General features: G+C 37.9%; 1 protein-coding gene across 1 annotated transcript; it reads right to left on the minus strand.

The window, feature by feature from the left end:
- Positions 1–778: 778 nt before the first annotated feature.
- ASB7 (ankyrin repeat and SOCS box containing 7) lies at positions 779–23670 on the minus strand. Its single transcript, XM_010077729.1, has 4 exons — positions 23574–23670; positions 20172–20432; positions 12569–13174; positions 779–2362 (listed from the first exon to the last, which is right to left on the minus strand). The coding sequence occupies exons 2-4, from the start codon at positions 20380–20382 to the stop codon at positions 2223–2225; spliced, it is 957 nt and encodes a 318-aa protein (XP_010076031.1). The 5' UTR covers positions 20383–20432; positions 23574–23670; the 3' UTR covers positions 779–2222.

Consider the following 23670-nt stretch of genomic DNA (forward strand, 5'->3'; position numbering starts at 1 on the left):
AGTACAGCAGAGCTTAAAGATCCTAAGAGCTGATCTTTGTTGGTTCAACAGGAGCCGACAGACACCGTTACGCACACAAGCTCACACGCACGCCCCAGCCATGCGCTCAGGCTGTCCCTGCTGCAATGCCACCACCATTCCATCCAACCTGGAGGAAGCACTGTGAAGCTCTACTAGAGATGGCCACCGCACGGGCTGCGTGCTGTTAAGGTTGGACATACCTGCTCACCCGTGCTGCTGAGACACGAACTTTTGGTCACTGCTCAAGCAAGCTGGACTTGAACCGATACAAACTGGGAGATTAAAAGGTTCAGCGTCCCATTACCAATCCTCTGAACCATGAATCTCCAAAATCACTTATTGTTTGGAAACCTGATGCAATGCCGGGCACAATAGGGAGAGATAATCCTCCTTGCTCGCCATAGTCCCGGTGCATCCATCATCAGTGACAAGGTTCGTGCTCAAGGAACTGCAATCCAGGGCCGTAAGATATTGAAAGGAACTAGCACAGTTAAAACATATGAGTATACCTGCTTCACCTTGCTTTTCATATTTTTAATATTAAATATTTTGAAAGTGACAGTGTTAAAACTTAGAAGCCACCACCGTTCCTTTCATCTTTCCACTTCCATTTGTATAATTGGTACAAAGCACTGCTGATACTCGAGAGGTTCTTTCAGAGCCAGTAGGATGACAAAACAAAAGCAGAGGACACTGGCAAGAACCTTATGATGACTCGGTAATACCCTGAAAATAAAGAGAGTGAAACAACTGCACATTTTGGTCCAATCTTTTTTTGATAGCAAGGACTTCGTTTTTTGTTTTTATGATCAGAAACAAAACTATTTAACAGATCTTTTTAATACCTAGTATGAAAAACACATTCAGTAGCTGAATACCAGTACTCCTCCTTTCAGTTGCTGCTTTTAGATTAATTGGAAACCACTTAATGTTTGCAATATTTAAACTTTCAATATGAATGGGGCTTTTCTTACTAGTGCACATAAAAGGCATCTTAATAACTTATATGCACTTACCACCCTTTAATTTTTAACAAACTGAATTTCAGAGCAACCAAAAAAAAAAAGAAAAATCCACCACTGCCTTTAAAATAAAAGGGTTTGGCCAATTTCTTTCCTTTTTTTTTTTTTTTTTTTTTAAAGTGGACACAATTTGGCTGAGAACCCGTAGATAAAATTCCAACTGAAAGTGAAATAAAGCAGGTTATACATTCATGAAATTCAGGGAGTAATAACGAACAGCAACTGCCGCATCACTTTAGTAAGGTCAGGCCAACACTACAGCGAGGCAGCAGTTCCTATTCCCACAAATAATGCACTGAGACTAAATGAGGAATGAGGGGGGGAAATCACACATAAAGGGAAAATACATCAGAAAGATTATTGCACAGGAGGCACTGTATGAGAAACAGAATAGATTGGCTTCAAAAAAAAAATTAAATTTGTTTACTCTTAAGTTAACGCAAATAATACAGGGCTATGCCTCTTTGTAGTGTACTGTCACTGTTAAATAGACTTACAAACAGCCCCCCATTTTACAGGGAATGTCAGGAAAGAAGAGGGCCTGAATTTTATGGGCATCCCAACTACAGTAATTAGGAAAATAATAATATAAAAAGAGCCAATGTATAGACCCTCAGATTGAACAGGGTAACTGCATTTTTTCTTTTGATTTCCAAATTATATTCATACAGTACCCTAGGACATGTTGATTATCAACTCCTCCCTCTATCCTGCAAAAACATCCACCCTGGCAGAGACAAGAGTCCCAACAGACAACAGGGCTCCGAAGGTCTTTTTATTGGTCTCCTTTTGCAGGACCGGTGCCTTGATTTCCAAACTTTATTTTCTTGAAGAATTGCTCAGCATACCAATTCAAACCAACCGCTTCCCTCGAGAGGCTGCCTTCCATCTCCACTGCAAGTCTGCACACTTAATGTGAAAATAAACAAACAGAAAACCAATAGCAATTTTTAAAATGTAATATCGTATAGAAAGCTTGGACCTTGCAAACTTGGACCAAGAAACCAAAAATTAAGACCTTCTAGCGTGTGGCATAAAAAACCCAAGGAAGTGTATACCTGCCTTCTGACTTCACAGAAAAATCAGAATTTGCATAGGATATACTTTGTGCAAGGCAACAAGCCTCTTCAGTATCTGGAATATAACTAATCTTGCTCAGAGTTCTTCTCTTCATGGATATCAGATATCATCAAATTTGTGTTTTAAGTAGTCTTTCATGACCTTGGCAATGGGTAGTTCATCAAGTAGTTTTAGGTTTTGAAGGCCTATACACTGACGGATTTTAATTCGGCATAGATCTTGCAAGTTTCTGGGCTGTCCTGAAAAGACAAAAGGAACACATAAAAGTAAAACGATCACATTTTAAACATCCTTTAAGAGACTATTTACTCAGTAAAATCACAGATGTTTGCTGTTTTCTAAGATGCAGAGGGAAGGGGAAAATTACAAGAGAAAAAGGGTAGAAGTGAATACCTTTCTAATGAACAATAATTCAACAAAATCAAGGGATGAATCTTAAAAACATTTTTACATGCACACAATTTTACTGATGCCAGTGTAAAGTGACATTATCCATGTGAGGATTCCTGCAAGATGCTAACATGCGCTTAAGCACTGTAGAAGAGCATAACTCCTCCATTTACCTTTTTGTGGATTTTTTTTCTATCCTTGTAACACCTGGGGAAAAAAAAACCTGCAGTCTCGCTTCTTTCCAAACATTAAGACAAAAACTTCTACATTCAACTGTAAGGGGACTAGGTGGTTTCCTTAGAGAGTGAGGCTTTATAAAAGTTATTCAAGGATTGTGTGGCAGAGTTAAAGATTGTTTTTTCCCCCTCTAATGAAAAGTCAAAGCCCTTAGGCTTTGGATACAGCCACAACCTCGTCAAACAGAAAGAGAGGAATATATGAGTTAACGCTGTCCGCAGAGGAAAAATTTTACTGACATCACATGAACTTCAGAACTTCTGGCAAGGAATTTCCAGATTAATCGGTTCCCTTTCAAACTCATTCTTAACAGGAAACTATTAAAAGTCAAACACCTAGAAAAACAGTCCCCCATGCAACTTAATGTAAGAAAGGTTAATGTAGCCTCATAGCTGAATGTACCCAGCAATGGATTCCAAAGAAGAAAGAAAAAGAGCAGAACAACAGACATTGAGAAATCCTGTCCCAATATACCCTTCTAGCTTTCAGCACCGGTGCCTTTGGGCCCTTCTAAACCAGAGATTGCACACAGATCTACGTCTTTAGTAGCTGTGAATGGCCTGCCCTTTGTAAAGCTGTCTAATGTTTTTTTGAACCCATTCATACTTTCAGTATCCAAAACATCCTGTGGCAACAAATTTCACAATATAATTAGGCGTTGGCTGGAAAACTACAAAGTGCTTTTTATTTATTTTAGATCTGCTTCCTGATCACTTCATTGCTTCCCTACCATTCTTTCAGTTACAAAAAAAATAACAAATAATTGTTCTCACGCCAGTCATGATTTTACATACCATTATATTATTCTCCATTCTCAACTCATGCTCGGTACCTGTTTCCAAAGCTGAAGACATTTTTTTCTATTTAATAACCTCCCACCATGGGAGCCACTCCAAACCTCTGACCAAACTAGCTGCCTGCCTTTGTGTTTTCGCCTCATATCTTTTTTAAAATTACCCCCATAACACATTGAGGGTGTGCTAGGCAATATTTTGATCATTGACTTAACTATGTCATGGCCTGGGAAAAAAAAAAGAAAAAAAGAAAAAAAAAAAGGCTTACACAGTTATGACACCTGACAGCTGTCTGAGACAAAATACTCAGCACCACAAACAATGTAGGTGCTTACACCAGTATCAAGATAATCTGTCACCAACAGAGCAACTTACTGCAGGCTTATTATCTGTATAATTGTTAACGGTAAAAGACAGAGCTTGCTTTTGCGAAGAAAGACACGGTGATTTTACTGAGCTGACTGCCTGAATCAATAATTTCTTTAAAAAAAGTACAAACCAACAAAAGTGACTTTAAATAACTGAGATGGATGCTTCCAATTAGCTTTCCTGAGCTGCACCAATTTAAGCAGGACGTTTTCAAAGGAGGAAATGCCTTCCGTACAGGACTCGATGTGGGCAGGCTTTACGGTAGGCAGCAGGATGCTGTCAGCTCACCGGGCACTAACCTGTTTGGAGGAGACGGGAGGGTTTTTCTGAGCCAGAGCTGGCTTCGGAGCCCTTCCCTTCCTCCATCCTCCTCCTAGTTCAGCAACAAACCTTCTATCAGCTAAATAGAAACTGACATTACGAGTTTATTAGACTTTCCTGGTAAGCACAGAATAAAGAGATTAAGAAGCTATTTCCTGTTTTCTACTTTGGGCATTTTGTACAGGGTTTCAGTTACCCTTTAGAGTGAGCTCCCCCTTTTGTCCCCCTGCATGGGTTTTTCTATAGAAAAGGGCTGACAGACAGGTATATACCGGGATTTATCTTAAGCACTAAAATTATCCGAGGTAAGCTAGCAGAAGTAATGCATGACAATAGTCTCAGTCTGTTTTTAAAGAAATTAGATTTGAAATCAAAGAGCATGAAAATCTGAGTTTCCTTCATATTAAGTTTATAATACTTTTATTATACTTATCACCACAGTATCTAAATATCAATTTATTTTTAATTATATCCTTCAGCCACAACTCAGGATACAGATCATTAGTTACTTTGTCCACTGGTGGTTTCTTCTTAGCAATTTATTTTTTTTTTCCCACCTGAAGGAATGAAATTATACAACTCAGACAACAGCTGAATGCTCAAGCTTCAGGGAAAGTTACTTTTGGTAAGAAACCAAGCAGAGGAATCTCTAAAGAAATAGTTCTAATGTTTTAAATGTGAATGCAGTAGGGTTCAGAAAGGATGCACCTTTTCAAAAGTTACCCTCCAACGCTGCTGTTTGAGGTTATAGGGGACTACAGATCTCTCTGTGTATTTTTTGTGGTAGAGTACACAATAATACAGCTATGAGACACTGATTTCTGGTTTCAGAAATGAATGCCTTTTAATTAACATCCTACGAGTTTTTTGAGAACAAAATGGAACAGACAAAACACCCAGAAGAAATTGGTCATCAGTGAATTCAAAAAGACCCGATTATCAAATGTATGACATTTTCCCCTGATAAGCCTAAAAATATTTCCTGGGAATGTGTTAACAATGGACATTTTCCGTGTTAAGCATCAGTTGCTATATCTAGTGGCTGTTGGTGTCTTAGGTCATGCCTTGCAAATTCCAAGGTTATTAATGCATTTGGGAGTTATTAGAAACGGTGTCTAGAATACTTACTCATTCTTGGTTGCATCTGAATGAAAAAGGAAAAAAATAAAGGATTACAGACTGATGTCAGTGAACCTTGGTTTGGCAAATGAAAAAATGTTATTAGTAATTTGGCAAAGGAAGACAAGTTCAATGATGAATAAAGTTCTGTTTAAAAACGATTAGAAAGTAGCAACTTGGGTTACGTCCTGCATCACAAGTTTGGAAAGTCATTCACATAAATAAGCTAGAAAGGAAGAGAATTAAAAAGAAAGGAAAAAATAACACATAAAAGGTAAGATTGACCTAATTACCACCAGCATGCAAAATAGTGATATAAAACTCCTGATCACCTTAAAAAAAACCCAACACATCCCTGATCCGGTCTCCACGGGACACCTTGACGATGGCAGTGCTGTTATTCGAGAGCAGCCAGGTTATTGTTAGGCTGTTACACAACCCGAGTTACCATCGGGGCAGCAAACCCCTGCCGCTGCTGCAGAGCTGAAGGTTTGCTAACATGTTCACCGAACGACTTAGATAACGCCAGCCGACTTATTGGCAAGCTTTATAGCGAAAATCAGATAAATTAGAAGTATTAATTATGGGAAAAAGAGATGTATATTTTGTCTTCCACACTTTATGCTACATGCTGTAATGGAAAGCAGAAATCTCCACCAGTGCACTTCTTGTGTGTGGTTTCCCAAACACGGCAGAAAAGTTTCTTCCAAACAGAAGAAAAGTTAAACATAGCGTTAGAAAATAAAGAGGACTTGCTTTTTGATTTTTTTTCTCTCTAGAGACAGCAGACTTCAGTACATGTAAGAGTTAACCATTTTCCTGATTCAATTCTTCAACTGCTAACAAAGTAAGTTCCTGAGCATCTTTTTCCCCCTTAAATAATTATTATTTATATAATGAAATAAGCTTTAAAAATTATTATTAATAGATAGGCCTTCTCTGGTAAAGCAAGGGGAAAAAAAATTCATGTTTTAACAACAAGAAATTACTACAATTGATCCTGAATTTCCATTCAACACTTCATTCCTTTTCTTCATGCAGTTTCAAGATTTTTCTGCTATTTCATCTGAGAGTTTGCTGTTCTATCCCAGAGACAGACAAAACTTACACATAGGATCCATCACCCATACAAAGAACTGTATGTCACTGTTACGACTGCTCCGCAGCTCGTGCATTTAGACCCGTGCCTGCCCTGCTCTTCCTATGCAGACCATGCTCCTCAAGAAATAAAAACACCAACTTACTTAATAGGTCTATATTTAAGGATCATGAAGGTGTAAAATTAGATCTAGTACCTCTGACAACACTGGATTCTCACTCAGTCTTAAGCAAAAGTATTGTAGGGGTGGCAAGGGGGAATCCCTACCACTTCCCTCCACTGAAGATACAAGAGCACCTGTGCACAGCAAAAATCATGAACTGACCTGTTTTGTTACCCAAGAGAAAACTTAGGAGTAACTGAAATTAATACACTTGTAGGCTGTGAGAAGATCCTCTCTGATGGATTGTCCTAGCTACTAAAAAAACCAACAAAAAAACCCCACAAAAACAAAAAACCAAAGAAAATTTAAAGCCAAACAATCGGTATCATTGGTTTGGAGTGGATAGGCATTTTCTGAAGAAGTTAAAAAATGAAAAACAGCATCAGTGACATACTTCAGATGCTGCCTCCAGTTTTCTCTGCAAAATTAATACATTTCTCTAGAAAAGGCTTACAGTGGTATTTCTCCAACCGAGCCTCTGTCACCCCTGGGAAATGTGAAAGGTTGGAAACAGTAGCATGTAACCATTTGGTAGTTTCCTTTTAGCTTCAAAGGAAACTTAAAAATAATTTTTTTGTGAAATATTAAAAGAAAGTTGAAACCAGGTTGATGTATGTCTGGCAGCAGCTCAGTTCCTCTAGAGTATCAGAATAAGTATTTATATCTGCAGCTAGCTATTAAATCCATCCCTTCTTTCACAGCTGTGAAGGAACCCAGCTACGGGCAGCTATTAAATTTAGTTACGATTTTGTTGGCTTTTTGGGGGGGAGGATTAAAAAAGATAATTGAACTTATCACCTGGAAACTCACACCCACCAGCCGAGAAACAACGTGATGAGGATGCACAGACGAACAGGATCATACCGAAAGGATGTGATCACCTAGGGAATGGCGGCTGCTGAGCTGAACGGGAATTCAGCTGCTCATTGCAACAGGAGTTGCTCTAAAAGTTTAGGAAATACATTGTCTTGTACTCTGCAGAAAGCAGAATAACTAGAGAGGATATTTGCCAGAAAAATGTCAGCAGAAGCCAGTTTCAAGAGTCTCTAAGTCTAAAATATTAATATAGGGCATGCAGGGCTGAATTTAGAGAGAAAGAGAACTACAGAGTGTTCACTGAGAAAGGGAACAAACTCCTTGAACCAGTATCTAGCTCAACGGGCAAAGAGAGCTTTTAATTATTTTCAACTGGATATCATACAAGTTATTTTGAAAGTTCTAGTTCAATTTTTGTGTTCAATATGCCTCTGTTAGAATACTTGAGCTTGAAGCATGTTTTCATTCATCTTTGAAAAATAATTCTCCACAATGAGTTTTAGATGTCTATTAAATTTCAATATATCTGGCACAGAACACATCTACCAAGGAGGAGCATATTTTGGACTGAAATTTATATATGGAAAAGCAGAATGCCAGTAAAGCAAATTTTAAGTGTAACAGGTGTATTTAGCAATGAAATTAAGATTTGAATATGCTTGTGCAGATTTAAAAAAAAATGTTTGTAACATTTCTATAAATTCAGTCTTACTGAAATCGCTACGGAAATTCAGCTGAGAATTTCAATATCATGTTTACTTACTGTCTCCTAAAAATAGATCACATGCTCTGAACATAAAGACCAGCTTAAGATGCATTGTTACACTATTTTTACATTATAACAGAGAACAGCATAGGTGTGCCAAACGGAGGAGAGAGGTGGCTGTACCTTATATGTCAAATGGAAATTTATTTTTTTTTCCTCTTCAAAAAACTCTTCCAAAGCATACATCTGTAGACAGCTATGCCAAAGTGATTCAGCTGCTTCATATGAACAGACAACTGCATTCTGAGTTAACAGCTACAGTTTTCAAAATCACACTGGGCATTTCTGAGTTGAGAAAAACAATTATTTGAAAGTTAACTTCCCCTTTCCTGGAAAGAAAAAAAATTGGGCTACATCCTTATAAAGGTATCAAAAACTATACCATCCTTTGACAAATAGGTACCTGCAATCTGCAGAAGGTAATCACGATTCAGACAGTATTTGTTTCTCACTGATGCAGCTAAACTGAAAACTAAACTGACGGTCTTACCCTAGCTCCCTGTGTAACTCTGGGTGACAAAGCAGACCACATTCACTGGGACAAGATTTCCAGCAGCACCCAAGGAAGCAGTCGGAGCTCGCAATTCCAGTAAAGTTCTTGTATGTCATAAAAAACGTGAAGATGCTGTTTCCTTTCCAATTATCCACATAATAAAATATGTAGAAATCTACTTAATTCACTTGGACCCTTCTATATTCATGGAAGTTTAAACTACGCAGAGACCCTTTAAAAAAGTTCTTTCACTTAAAAAAAAAAATCCTAGTGAAAAGTTATCTTTATTTAGCAAAGGGATAGAGACAAAGAATATGTAAGAATTTCCTTAGCAGGACTTTTGTCTAAGCTTTTCTGCACACTTACAGTGCTATATAAAACTACAAAATTACACTCTCTAGTCAAAGCCAAAGATTTGCCCTTTCAAAAAAAAAAAAAAAATAAGAATACAGATGAAATATTTGTAGTTTAATTCATTTGGTGACCTTTAGATCTTGTTCCAGATCTGAAATTAGTTCTTTGATACCTGTCACATACATGCCGTGTTACACTACTGGGGCCATATCCATTTACGCAGCTCTTTGCCTCGACGCAGACAAGCAACTCGCACGGCTACTCTGACTCTCTTGTCTGCGACGTTATCTGAACAGGGATTAAATTAAATGAGAGCTACGAGGAGTGGGAAGGGTTCAACCTTTTAATCCCCGTTTTTGAGATCATAATTTAATTTCTACTATCTTCACGTTTATTTAAACCTTTGAGTATTTTTCTAATACTTGCATTTTTTCCTCCCTCCAGCATTCTAAGTTTTAGTATTCTCAAATCCCATTCATCTTCAGCTTCAACATAAATTATTCCATCCAGGACTGCAATTGTACGTTAATTCTGTAGACATATACACCACCACAAAAAAAAAAAACAACCCAAAAAAAACAACCAAACAAAAAAAACCACAACAAAACAACAAACAAACAAAACCCTATATGTACCTCTGCATCTCTATTTTAATTTTGCATTGGTATACTCCAAGTATATAATGGAGTATACACTCCATTGCTAGTCCAGAGGAGGCAGATTCAGATCTCACAAAACCGATCCATTATACCAAAGTGCTCCAAAAGAACTCTCTATCAGATGATCTCAGGTACTATGAGCAGTTTTCATCTTCAATACTGTTTTTTTACAGGGAGACTTTACTCATTGTTGTATTGCAAATAAGAGAGAGGAAAAAACCTGCCAGACATGAGTGACCATCTGAACATCGAGTCAATGGCAGACTCACGACAAAAAACTTGTTCCTAACTTCCAGCTTTGCGCTTAAATACTGAGGCACAACTACAGAATAACTTCCTTCCTCTCGGAATTATTCTAGGAGCAAAGGAATCTCTACCTGTAACCAGGAAGAATATCAGACCTTCAGGGTCAAACCCCCAAATCCACTATCTTCTTGCAGACTCTCAGGGCCAACACTGAGTATTTCTGAGAGCTTGGTTCCTTGCCTGCTACTCACCGCTGGGGACCTGGGCTAAAGGCTGCGATTATTACCGATTATAACACCTACCGAAACAAAAAGAAATTCATATATGATGTTTTCTGAGGAACTGAAACTGTACAAATATGTTTTCCGAGTATAACAGAAAATAGCTACTTATATCTTACATGTAAATGGCTAAATATTATCCCATTTATATGAAGCATGCAACCACTTTCACGTGAAGATGCAGATGGGGTTGATAACTTTCGTAATTCACATATTCACATCTTTAAGCTTAAAAATTTTAATCTACTGCAAAAGTAAATACTAATTCCTGCTTTACTAGGAAATATACTCTTCAAAACTTCGGATGCACATATAAAACTTACAGCTACAGATTTCTATACTAAGCGCTTAGCATAACGTTCAAATAAACAAACCAGAAATTCAACCAAGGCACTGTTACCAACCGCAACAGAGAATTTCAGGAAGATTTCAACTAGAGAAATTCTCTGAAAATTTAGTGAATTTTTCTTCTAGTAAATACACAGTGCAATAGACTCAGAAACAAGATTCTTCCCCGAAGTGCTACAGAGTGACATCTCAACAATTCCCCGTCCACAGTCTGATCTAATTGGGAACTCCGCTACCAAAATCCCAGCTTGCTCTTTATCCATTCCATCTCTCCCACGCCATCTTCTTAAAGTGATTATTCAGGAAAACCGGGGAAGACAGTGTTTGGATATTTATAATAAGAGCAGCAGAGTCTGTTTATAGCTGTTTGTAAATATATATTCATAATAATTTTTCTCAGAAGCCCAAAGCTGAAGTGTTTTTGTCAGCACTAGTCCTCCCTGCTTTCCCAGTTCTCCCTCCATCAGCACAAAACTGGGATAGTTCCAACACTGGCCACAAATTTAAGCCACTTTTTTTTCAGCAGAACTTATTTCTCACTTAACATTAAACCCTTAAGGTATGAAATCTGTAAACTAAAAGTAAGTTACAGTACCTGTTTCCAGCTTTCTGAACTAATCTTTAGACACTGGGGAAACAATGAAGCAGTCTAAGCCTTCATGCTTACTGATACGTCCTAAGGCGGTGAAAAATTGCAAGTCTGGAAATTATATAATCTACTAATAACTCTGATGGAGCTGCTCCATAGCGAGAGGCTCCCAAAAAGGAAACAAAAAAGAAATGTGTTTGAATGAGAAGAGGTAGGCAAATGAAAACAAAATCTAGTAGTTGCTTGTATTTCTAATCATCAACTTCCACCTTTCCAAAAATCCTCTTTGGATTTCAGACATAAGCAAAAATAACAACACAAATCATGAAGACAAAAATGAAATTCCAAATGCTTATTTGAGTCAGCTACCGACAATCGATCTCAGCTAATTCACCCCCAGCCCACATTAAATTTCAGTTTCTTTGCAGGTCACTTAATTCTCATTAAAAAATACTACATCCAAAAAAAAAAAAAAAAAAAAAAGGAACTGTAAGTGGAAAAAAGGATATATGAAATACCCCACCCCCTGTAGCACAAAGATCATCCTCGTTGGATGATAATTTATCGGGCCATCTCAACACGTTTGAATTAACAAACTGCTGCTTAATTGCTAATCAGCAATTCCTAAATGCTTTAGGCAATACTATAATTATGAAACACTGTTACAGAATTCCATGTTGAATGAGAGAACAAGAGAAAACTTTCAGTAGGTCCAGTTAAATGATCAGAATTTTAGGAGCCTAACACTTTTTTAAAATATCAGAAGTCATGACAAGTTAAAATCTTTCATATTTCAAACACACCAACAAAATCAAATCAAAGCTATACAGTACACGAAACCCCTTCAATTTGCACAAATGAACTATGCCATTTTGCTGCCTGGCATAGGAGAGAGAAGGAGAGAATGTAGCAGAACACAAAGCAGCAAAAGCTCTCTTCTGCCCTAGTCGTAGTGCCAGATGAAAAAAGCCAGCAACTGCAAAGTATTTGCATGGCAATTAAAAAAATAAAAGCAAAAGACATTAAGAAAACTAAACAAACAACAAAACCAAACCCCAAAACCCAAACATCTTCTGTGCTAAAGCCATTAATAAAACGAGATTTTACAGTTCATTTTTTAAAATGAATGCTTCCTGTAGATATTTAAACAAAAGTATATCTCATTTAAATTAGTTAACATTAGCACCTTTGCCAAGTAAGAGACTAATTTAAGTGAGATATACTTAACATTAGCACCTTTGCCAAGTAAGAGATTCCCAGTATCACATTCCCAGAAATTTTCTAGTGCATTTAAAGAGCATCAAGGGGCAGAGAGGAAGCATTTTTTTTTTCTGGGGCTAAATTCAAAGAAGGCTTTTAGAGGACATTGTGTCCTGTGATTAACTTCTCTTACATACATACTTGTCACTTCTTGTAAGAAATCCAGACAGGGTCGGCTACTTCCAGAAATACTTATTGAAACAGCCAGTGGGGTCTGTCCTTCATAGTTCCTTGTGTTAGTGTCTGCTCCGTAATTATACAACATTTGTGCACAAAGCACATCATCTCTAAGAGCAGACAAGTGTAAGGGTGTCTGTCCATCTTCCAAGCGACCCAAGTTTGTATCCGCCCCTCTCTGAAGGAACATTCGGCAGTACGAGTGATTGCTTTTGATCACAGCGTATCGTAACAGGAAACCATTTTGAATGTCGATGTTGGCATTGTGATCCAGAAGGATTTTCACACAGCTTGACCTCTCACGGATAATGGCCAGCTGAAGCGGTGTAGTACCTTTATCACTGAGCGGATCAACCTCAGCCTTGAACTCCAACAGGAGTCTGACAAATGAGTCTCTGCCATAGTGGGCTGCTACATGGAGGGGAGTCCAACCATCGTTGCTTTTTGCATTAATAATGTCACTTCTATACTCAGATTCCAACATCAAGCGTGCAATCCTCGCTCGGCCATGCATGGCTGCATAATGCAGAGCAGTGAAGCCTCCAATTAAGTCCTTAACTGTGGGATCAGCTGAAGTTAAAATAAAATTAAAGAATAATTAGAAGGCATTACAGTAATCCGGTGCTAAAAAAAAAAAAAAAAAAAATCAAACGGTTGAATGTTAGTCTTTTTCAGGCATAGTATGACAGGATTTTTTGTACTTGCAACTAACTCTTGCTTTCATGAAAATGCTATTTTTAAGAAAAAGTTACATTATATTTAAGAAAGAGTTACACAAAAAAAAGACTTGCTTTCATATACATATGCTTCCTTTTGGCAAATTGTTTTCCACATCTTCCTAGCACTCTTAGGCTAATTACTCAAATCTCTCTGTCCATCCAGTTCTCCTCCAGCTCTACAACATTACATTTCTTTCTCAATGTTCAACTTTTTTATTTTCCCTTGTGTTGCTTCTCGGTCTTAAAAAGAAGCATGTGTAGAAACATCTGCTGTCCCAAATTGCGGATGTTTTGTGGTCTGGCAGCATTGTACTGTTTTTAGGGTGTAATACTGTATTAGGTAAAATGTTTCTCTGTGGTCTGCAGGATTTCCAAAGCATGCAGGATATATGTTATTTTAGATTATCTTGATAAAGTCTGTTTTTGTAGATGATGAATCTGTTCTGAATTTATAGTTTTACAAAAATTCAAGATTTTATAAGAATGTAAGCATCCACTTAGGGAATGAGTCAGGAAAAATATTAGTCCAGAACACAAGTGATTACACAGATTTCCCCCCCAACAGAGCACAAAAACACAGTCTGATTTATGAATTTAAACATTAAAATCATCAAATTAATTTACTTAATTTAATTTCCTCAATACACCCAGACTTCTAAAGCAAGCAACTATTCCCATGTACCAAATTAATTACCGCAGGAAAGGCGCCTCCCTCATTACCATTTCTCAGCTAGAGAGCAAGCCAGGCTGTGAGGTTTCTCCTTCCACCATCCATAGATGTTGCCTGTCAGATGCTAAAAGGTATAAACTACAGTTGGGAAATTCAAGGCATTTCCTAACCTCAGTCTTCTAGGTGGTAAAGAAAGTCACTGCCCTTAAGTTGATATGTTTTGAATACTCCTGTGTATCTAGTGAAACAGCTGCTGGGGTCTGTCCTTCACAGTTCCCTGTGTTGCTCTCTGCTCTGGAATCATACAACATCTGTGCACAAAGCACATCATCTCGAAGTGCAGACAAGCACCAGGGTATCTGTCCACCTTCCACAACCTTGAATGCCCCGTCCTTTCATCCTGGCACGTTGAATTATTTGCAGTTTCCTCACCTATACATACTGCATTTAGAAGGAAAGTAGCAGTGGCCTAGAGGAAGGAAAAAAAGGGGGGGGGGGGGAGGAAGGAATAGGACGTTGTGACCGTGTATGTTTAAAACAAACTTGGCTGAAGACAGTGAACACCCAAAGCTCACACACAATGCTCAGGAGGAGCACTTGCTCTCCTGTACCCTGCAGAGAGGGCAGAGTTTTCTGCTTGGTTGCCATCGTACTCAAACAGGAGAGGGGAAGCGTGTGGGAGACGCCAGTTTGCATCTCAAAATTCAGACCTGCTGTAAGTTAAGTTCAAAATATAACATAAATTGTAAGCTGGTTTAGTCTGAACACACAAAGGTGCTCATGCAAAACAACAGGAATAAGCTTCCCAATATGGACCTACTGTGACCATGTCCAGATCAGACACCATGACAGACATCATACAAAAATAAAAGGACTGGAATGGACTTACTGTGACCATATCCAGATCAGACACCATAACAGACATCATACAAAAATAAAAGGACTGGCAAGAGACAGTATAGAATACAGCTGCAAAGGCAATCCAGCAGTTTTAAGGATTTTTTTAAATGTAAAGTGAAAAGTGAGGGGAAGAAAACAAACAAACAAAAATCCAATATACAAAGTAATGCAATGAAAAGTGAGGGGAAGAAAACAAAAATCCAATATACAAAGTAATGCAGACTGACTACACAGAGAAATAAAAGGTGAGAACTGCCTCTAGTGCACAGAATTGGAACCTAGAAATAACAAGAGAAATATTGAGGAAAGTTTAGTCTCCTAGCACTGACAGCCTAGTCTTCTGTGAAAAGCAGAAGTTTCAGCACTCTGTAAAGTTACACTAACCTGAGTTAAGATAACTGCTGAAGCATCCACAGGTTGTCACGAAAATGAAGTCAGGGACCAAGTAGGTAGTTCCTAACCTACACTGTGTGATGTTCAAATACAAGGCACAGAATCAGAACAACCCACAGAGTCAGTAAAGACAAAGATACTATTTCAAAGAGATGTTTGCTGCTCCCTGGGTCTCTTTCTCTGCACTGCTCAGACTATTCTAGATTATCTCCTGACTGGTGATAAAGTGAGTAGCATAAACATGAGAATTAAGATGCAGAGGGATGATACATTCTGAGAGGCAGAATTAAGGAAAAAGATGGATATAACGGAAAGGAGACCACAGCAGCCAGGATTTTCCAGGAAAAAAAAAAAAAATTGGAAAGGAGACCACAGCAGCCAGGATTTCCCAGGAAAAAAAAAAAAAAAAAATCAAAAATCATGTTTTGCCTTTTCTCTTCCACAATGCACAGGGCAGGCAAGTGAATAATTTCTACCCCAAAACCGAGGTGCAGGATACTGCTGTTACCCTGTTTAGTCTATGCTATAACCAAATTCAATTTGATATGCCCCAACTTTTGTGTGTCCATGTATATGCAGTTTTATACAAGTTGTAATCCAAACCCAGCAATTTACTTGAAAAATAAGGATGGCCTTTATCTATAGTTTTCAGGATCTTTCTGTGCCTTCCCTACTCCACAACCTTCCTTTCTTGTGACCACTAAAGTGAACCAAAAATAAAAAATACTAAGTCATGTAAGAGAAGTGCCTCCCCAAGAACAGGAAAAACCCTATTGCCACTCAGTCAATGTTTTGCTGCCATCTCCTGGAAAACTTCTGAACTTCACAAGGGCTTTTAGCAGAAGTTGGACCTGCATTACGTTGCACACAATTTCCATCCGTTCAGCCCCTGTCTTCTTAGTAAAAGTAATGCTGCAAAGTTGATGGTGCCTTAAGAACTTGGGTTGCTGTGGGGTTTGTTTGTTTTTTAAAAGGCTTCAGCATTGGTATCATGTTGTAAACTCTCTCCCCTGGAACACAAGCAAGGTAGAAATGAATGGGGAAAGAATTCCCTTTGCTTACCTTTCAGAAACTGCAGAGGAGTTAAAAAAAAAAAAAAGGATGTGGTACAAGCGTATTTAAATAGGAAGGGATGAAGCCAGCTCTTGCCATCATTTCTTTACTTTGCCTCCATCCTGATTGTCAATCAATTATAGTTATTTCTTCTCAAGTTTCCCATGAATTTGGGTATAGCAGAATCTAGAAGCAGGAAGAGCTGCATTTGGTCACTTCTAATGTTCTTAAATATAAGGTGTAATACAGTGGCATAAACCTTGAACTACTTATCAAGGTACCAAATTACTGCAATCAGTCTCTCTTGAGATTGAAAATTTGCAACACTGAACAATATTCAGATTATTTTATTTCATGTTAAAGTTGGGCACCTAAGCTAGTCATTTAAACTCTACTGTTAAAGAAACTCTTTCCTAATACTGTAGCCTAGAGGATAGATAGATTCCTAAACAAGAGTCTAATGTTTTAGAGTTACAGTTTATAGCTCACTGGGACAGTTTCCCTTCTTTCCTGACACCTTCATTAGGTCACTCTATCAAGGTCCAAGCTGGGAAGCCAAGAAAGCAATGCTTCTGGCTTCATAAAGTACTTCTGCTAAGCTCACTTCCCCCAACTAGGGCTTAATTCTGACCACAAGGTTTAGAAACACAGCTACATATAGCTTCTGGTTTGAATTTTCTAGGAAAACACTGATACAAAAGACCTCCGGGAAAGCATTACTGTTCAAACACTTTATGAGCTGGGTTAGGGGGATGAGCATTTGGCGTTCTCTAGTTTCTCCTGGATTCTGTGTGACCTTACTAAAACTTAGATACCTTGCAGCCAAGACTCAATATAAATAAATATGTCTGTTTGGCTGCTTCCTTCTGTTACTCTTCAATTTCTAGGAGCTTTAGTGAATCACTTCTTCACTTTAATACAAATAACCCGAAACTGTCCTGCTCCGTTAGTATTAATATCACCAAGGGACAGCTAGCAACTACACATTTCCAAGACTTCAGCTGGTTGTAACTACCACCCCAGTGGTGGCTGGGGATTAATACAAGATAGTTCTTGTCCAGCATTGGATTGTCTGTCTCAATATGTCATTTTGGAAGCAAAAAAAGTACACTAAAGGGGGGAAAAAAAAAAAAAAAAGGCTTGCTATGCAAAAATCCAATTTTACTGAAAACAACACTCCCTGCTTTTGTGTTGCTTTCCTGTTGAGCTTTGTGACTCTATAGATTTTTTTCTATGGATGGGAAGAGCTGGCTTCATAGAATCTTCACTTTATTAAAATGAGACAAACACACTAAGAAAGTAAAATTCACTATTTTTCCTTAAAAATAAGTTTCTCCATGATTCTGATCAACTTTCTGCATTTCATCACTTGCTAAGGAATATTTATCTAACCTATTACCTCTGTATCTAGTTGGTATTTCTGCTGGCCTCATCCTTTAGTCTGGACTGGGTTTTTAACGCATCTGTGTCTCCTTGCTCAGCAGATAATAAAAAGCTTCCTCCTGTTCCACTACCTCCACTCAAATCAGCCAATCTGTACGCACAATGCTGTACCCTGGCTCTTTTCTTTGCTGTTGTGCAATGATGGAAGAGAAGAAAAAAAAAAAACAAGCAGGAGGCAGCCAGGATATGACTCCCATAAGAAGATACCTTCTGTTTCCAAGTCAGTGACCAGATTCCTTCTCAGCCTTTTTTAGCCAAACTCCATCTCCATCCCACTACCACTCAAGTCTATGTCAGTTCTCTTCCAGCATCTCAGATCTGAGCCACAGCACTCTACCCTCAGCAACAGCCCAGAGAGGTTTTCTCATTCCTGTACTATGAAAATATTTTCAGCTCTGCTAAGCTTCATCATCCCTCTGAACAGGCACAACTATCACCAGTTTTCCTTTCCTTTCCTCTAACATCTCCATTCCCTCTTTCCTCCAGAACTCCATCCACTCCCTCTATCTTCTTACATAGTCAGTTCAACACTCTGTTTACCATAAGATTCACACCAGAAAATGACTTTTTCCTTCACCACAATATAATTTTGGTCCACAGGGATTAAGCTCCAACATCAAAACAATCCACTTCTTAAGAGGGAAGAAGGTGGAGACTGTGTGAAGAAAGGTAGACACAAGCCTCTCACTAATGAGGCAGGCATGATTAAGGTGGCTTTTAAGAGTCAGCTCGTTCACCGGTTAATAGCTCATTTCTAACATTACTATGTTTTAAATACTCATTATCTTTTATGCCTCTGTTTTGAGGGAAAACAAGGCAAGGCACAAAACTGTGCCAATTTTCTGAAGCGAGGCTTAGCTACAGAAAAGCTGCCGTAGATGACTAACCCTCACACTATTTGTTACTCAACTTTTTGGTCCTGGTGATTAAATGCTATACTGCTTCCAGAACAAAAATGTTTTCATTACAGGCAGTTTTCACAAGGCATCAGATTCAGCTGGTACTTCATACAGGAAAGAGTAACAACAAAAATAAAAACAAACCACTGCACCAGCAGCTATGTAACATCAAAATCTATACAACAAAAATACACAGGAACACAGAAAGGTTTTTTTTCAGATAATCCTGAAGTTTACAGAGTTAAAACCAACGTATTTCAAGACTTACAGCCTAAATTGAAGGCTTGGGATTATCCACATATATTACATTTAAAAAATAAAATTTAAAGTTATTTAATACAATTTAGTAGCTTTTTTCCCCTTTCCAATAAGGACATGAGGGTTTGCCAATATTAGGTGGTTAGAATCTACAGTAGGTATCTCAACGGGGTCCAGTTGTTCAGGCTCTATTTCACTACTGCTCTTAAGGAAAATACTACTAACTGTGCAAATACCACAGTCTATTAATGCCATTCAATTTTAAGTGTGATCCACACATCTGAAAAATACTATGATACACATAAGGGGCCCATATGGCCTCACACAAAGCATCAAAAAGATAATTTCAGTTTCCTTGGGACTGAAAACATCTTAGTTCATAATTCATTTGATAAGAACAGTCCTAAAATAGAGGATGCTGTTCTTAAAGAGCACTAATACGGAAAACATCTACTGATTTTTATTTTTCCTCTCCAGTATCACATTAAAAGATTAAGACTACCTATTTCTAAAACTTCAGGTGGCTTTGAAAGAAGATACAGCAAAAAGAAATTCTGACTGTACCATTTGAGGGGTAATAATATCCTCACCCAAGCAAGTATATCGCTTAAACCAATAAAACTCAATCTGTTCTTGAAATAAAGCTTCACTACAGATGGATGCAGAAGAGATGTAAATTCAACTGGACTAGCTGACACTAAAGTCCTTGCACAAAGACTACTGTTTTCATAAAGTTTAGCACACTGTATTAACGCCTACATGGAAACTTAATCTTTAATGCGACTTGTTAACTTGCTTGAGAATTATGTGACAAACTTCCCTAGGATTTCAATTCAAGGACCTGACTTCCTCTAATAATACCCCCTAACAGAGAAGAAAAGCCTATAGCAAGTGCTGTGAGTGCATTTAATTTTATAATGAGCCCTTCTGCCCTATTTTCATAAAGCTTATTCATCCTTTTAACAATTCCTAGGCAATCCTGGGGGAAAAAAAAAAAGGAAGGCATTAAGATACAAAGCTAATTTATTACTGCATTCACAGAGTATGCAGCAGAAGGAAACAGGGATGAAGTAGATGAAGTACTACTCCAAAGAAATAAAAAAACAAACAAACAAACAAAAACCAAAACAGAAGTAGTCTGATACTTAACCAGTGCTGAAAAGCCCTACAAAGGAAACTGTGATAGAAAGCTGTGAGATGGGTATCAAGATTTTTCTCTCTAGGCAACTCACCTCCATGTTCAAGAAAAACACGGACACATCTCTCTTTTCCTCTTGCTGCAGAGAAATGAAGCAAAGTCCAGCCATTGGCATCTCGACCGTTTGGAGAATATCCTTGCTCCAGCATCTTGCGCACGGTGTGAACATCGCCAGCAGCAACTGCAGCCTGAATCTGCAACTCTTCCTGTAGCTCAGGGTTTCTTCGACAGTGATGGTGTAACATCCTAGCTGAATCTGGCTTTTACAGAAGTGTCATGAGGTCACACTGGTTACCTTGAATCAATATGAAGCATGAATAAATTAGGATTGCAACCAGGAAAGAGATCTCTGGAAAAAATGTCAGTACTAATGAAAAGCAATGCTAAGATTTACTCTCCATATGCAGACCAAAGCCACCTTATACACAGGTTAAAAAACAATCCCACTGTTGCTAGCAAAATCGTAGTCCACAGTTCACATCACTGGTCTGCAAGAGAAAAGGACACTTACACATTATAAGCAGTAAACGTTTTCTTCAGAAATGACAGCAAACAGTCCACAATTGAAGCACCTGAGCAAGAAGCAAAACAAAAAAAATCTCCAAAACCCAAGTCATTTAAAAAAATCACAACATGGTTAATATCACTAACTCCAGAGATACTGGTTAAATAGATGATCTAAACTGTTGCATAAACCAGCAATGCATTCCTAGAGCAACTGAACTATGATATTCTTTTTTTTTTTTTTCTAGAAATGCATCATCTCTAAGCTTCAGCAAAAATATTTTCATCTTACTAAGATAATCTTTTCCTGTGACCTACTGCACATGAATATTAGTAACACTAATCTTCAAACTGAAAACTTTATCTTTTTTTTCCCCTTCCTTTTTTTTTTTTTTTTTTTCTTAATTAGAGTCTACTGTCTGTATTTTGGCTTGTGGACATCTTTACTAGCAGACAAAGACTGCAAAGAACCCCAGCATTCCAAAGATAAAACACAAAGATGATAACGTACGAGACCTGAAAACACGTAAGTACAGTTAATACAGCCCTGTCAAACACCACGAGAACATATACCAGAACAATTCCATTTCTAATTTCCTTGCTACAGTATACGAGAGAGCCGGGCCAAAAGGCTATCTGAAATAGCCATAGTCAAAGAGCCTAGATACAAGCGTACATTGGGAAGGACAGAAGGACTATACTGTACCCATCTGCAGCTCTATAGCTACCCAGCTGGGGACAAGAAAAAAAAAATACAGGTGTTTAGGGATTTCTTCCACAGTATATGACGTCAGTTAAGTGTTCACATTTTCAAATACATTGTATATTGTAGCCCATTAATGGGTATTCCTAGAACAGAAAGGAATATTAGAAGAAAGAGAAAAAGAGCAGGGTATTAGAAAGGCAATGTTGAGCAACAGGAGTCTCAAAATACACTCAAAACTTGTTGCAATGGGTATTAACACAGCTCTGGAAGATAAAGAGAAGGAAAAATGTATTTAAGCTCCTGTAAGGTTACTCAAGATTAAAGTACAAGGAAAAGTTCTTAAGATGAACATGAATTTTAAGCAAAATTTACAGCAACTTTGTTTTATTAGGATGTTAACCCACATCATCACCTAAATCTTCTTTTATGTAAGTATCACAAGGATTTCCAGATCCTCATGATTCATAGGTCATCTGAAAGAGATGGCAATCAACTCCCTGCATCCCACTGGGTACTTGTTTTCCCGGGATCCAGATAAACACCCAGACAAAAGTGAAAACATCAATCACTGCCATCTTTCCAGATAAAGGCATAGCTATCTATTCACTCTTCTATAACCTAGTTGTGCCCGTTGGAATGAAGTTTATACCTCTCCAAGAAGCAGATAAATGACTCACAATTAACAGGTAGCTACAATGACCCTGCTTACATTGCCAATATGAAAACTACATCCAGCAAATGCCAGTCTTTGCCATACATGGTAAGCTGAAGCATTTATAAATGTCAACAATCACGATTTCAGCCTAGGGTTATAAAAGACGACTTTTTAGCTCAATAGGTTATACGTGGCTTAGGTACTGGCTTTGTTTTGTTTTACAGTATGAACTCCATTATCTGACGCTGGAAGAAAAGGGCATTTACAAACTGGCAACCGTTAACTCAATAGTTCCGCTTTTGCAGCATATTCCAAAATCAAACTTGGCTAATCTGGCAACAATGGAAGTATTTCTATTGACTCTAATAAGCTTTTGCTAAGCTCTTTTCTACACTCCAATTAGCACGTTGGAACACACTCACCTATAAGACAGTAAGCTTGACTTCATTCTGGATTACACCACTAATAATACTGCTAATGAAATTCCAACTACAAGAACAAGATCTTTCTTTGGATTTACAGCTGAAAACTGATAGTAAAACCTGACTGACAATAAGTATTAGTCAGGAGGTGATCCTTCAAAAAAAAAAAAAAATTAGAGCATGCCCCCTTAGCCCTACTTTCTGAATGTGTACAAAAACTTTTCTCTTAAACTGAGAATATCTGATCACAAGTTTATATGACCAAGCCTTCTACTGCCATTTTTACAGTCCCTTCTTGTCAAAGACTAATAATTGCAAGATCTTATGTGATCCTCAATATTAAGGTCCAACTAGTTGCTCAAAAGGCTACAGAAAGAGATGGGAAGACTAAATGGATAAAGAGAAAAGGGATTTATCAGTTAAAGGGACAGCAGAAGCCCCCCTGCAAATATCTATGAAGACAGTTGGTTAAGAAAAAGCAAAGCTCTTTATATCACACTTCTCAGCTGGTGGGTATATTTGTAATGCAGCATTATAAAAAGTTGGCACTGGCCCCATATGTTGCATGTGACTAGCAGAGCTTATTCAAATTAGCTAGTACTAAAGTACATAAGTACTAAAACATACAAAGCAGAAGACAAAGTCAGGCATAAGCAGCCCCTTTTATCACTTGCGCAGTTTCTGTAAATATCTACTCTTCTATCTCACCCCTATGGCAAGCAACGAAATTCAAATTACAAGAATACTTAACTGTAACACTAAAAGTTTCAGGATAATTTTAGGTACACACCAGGTTTGAACACATTTTCACTTCTGCTCCACAGATCATTTAAAATTCCTGTTCGCAAATCCCCACTTACACCATCAATCTCTGGAGAATGAAAGGAAGGCTACTGGAAGTCATTAGCCATTTGGCACTTAATATTTAATGTTTTGCAACTGTAATCAATCTCATTCAGAACACAGTATGCATTTGGATTGCTACATATTGGCTTTCTCCATGCAAGTAAAAAAACAAAATGAAGTAAAGGAGGGTGAAAAATGCACCTATACGTTCTTGGTTATAATGATTGTATAGTGCTATGAAAAAAGACTACTTAATTGATTTTTCAAGCACAACAGAATAAATTCAGTGTGTTCCTGAATTACCTTATAAGAGGTTGTCACTCTTTGATGGACGTCCCGCTCTTCATTGTCTTCACTATTCATAATCTTGCGTGCCCACGTGTGTCAAAACCCGCTGCCC

The sequence above is a fragment of the Pterocles gutturalis genome, unplaced genomic scaffold (assembly GCF_000699245.1).
Source record: "Pterocles gutturalis isolate BGI_N339 unplaced genomic scaffold, ASM69924v1 scaffold6023, whole genome shotgun sequence".
NCBI lineage: Eukaryota > Metazoa > Chordata > Aves > Pterocliformes > Pteroclidae > Pterocles > Pterocles gutturalis.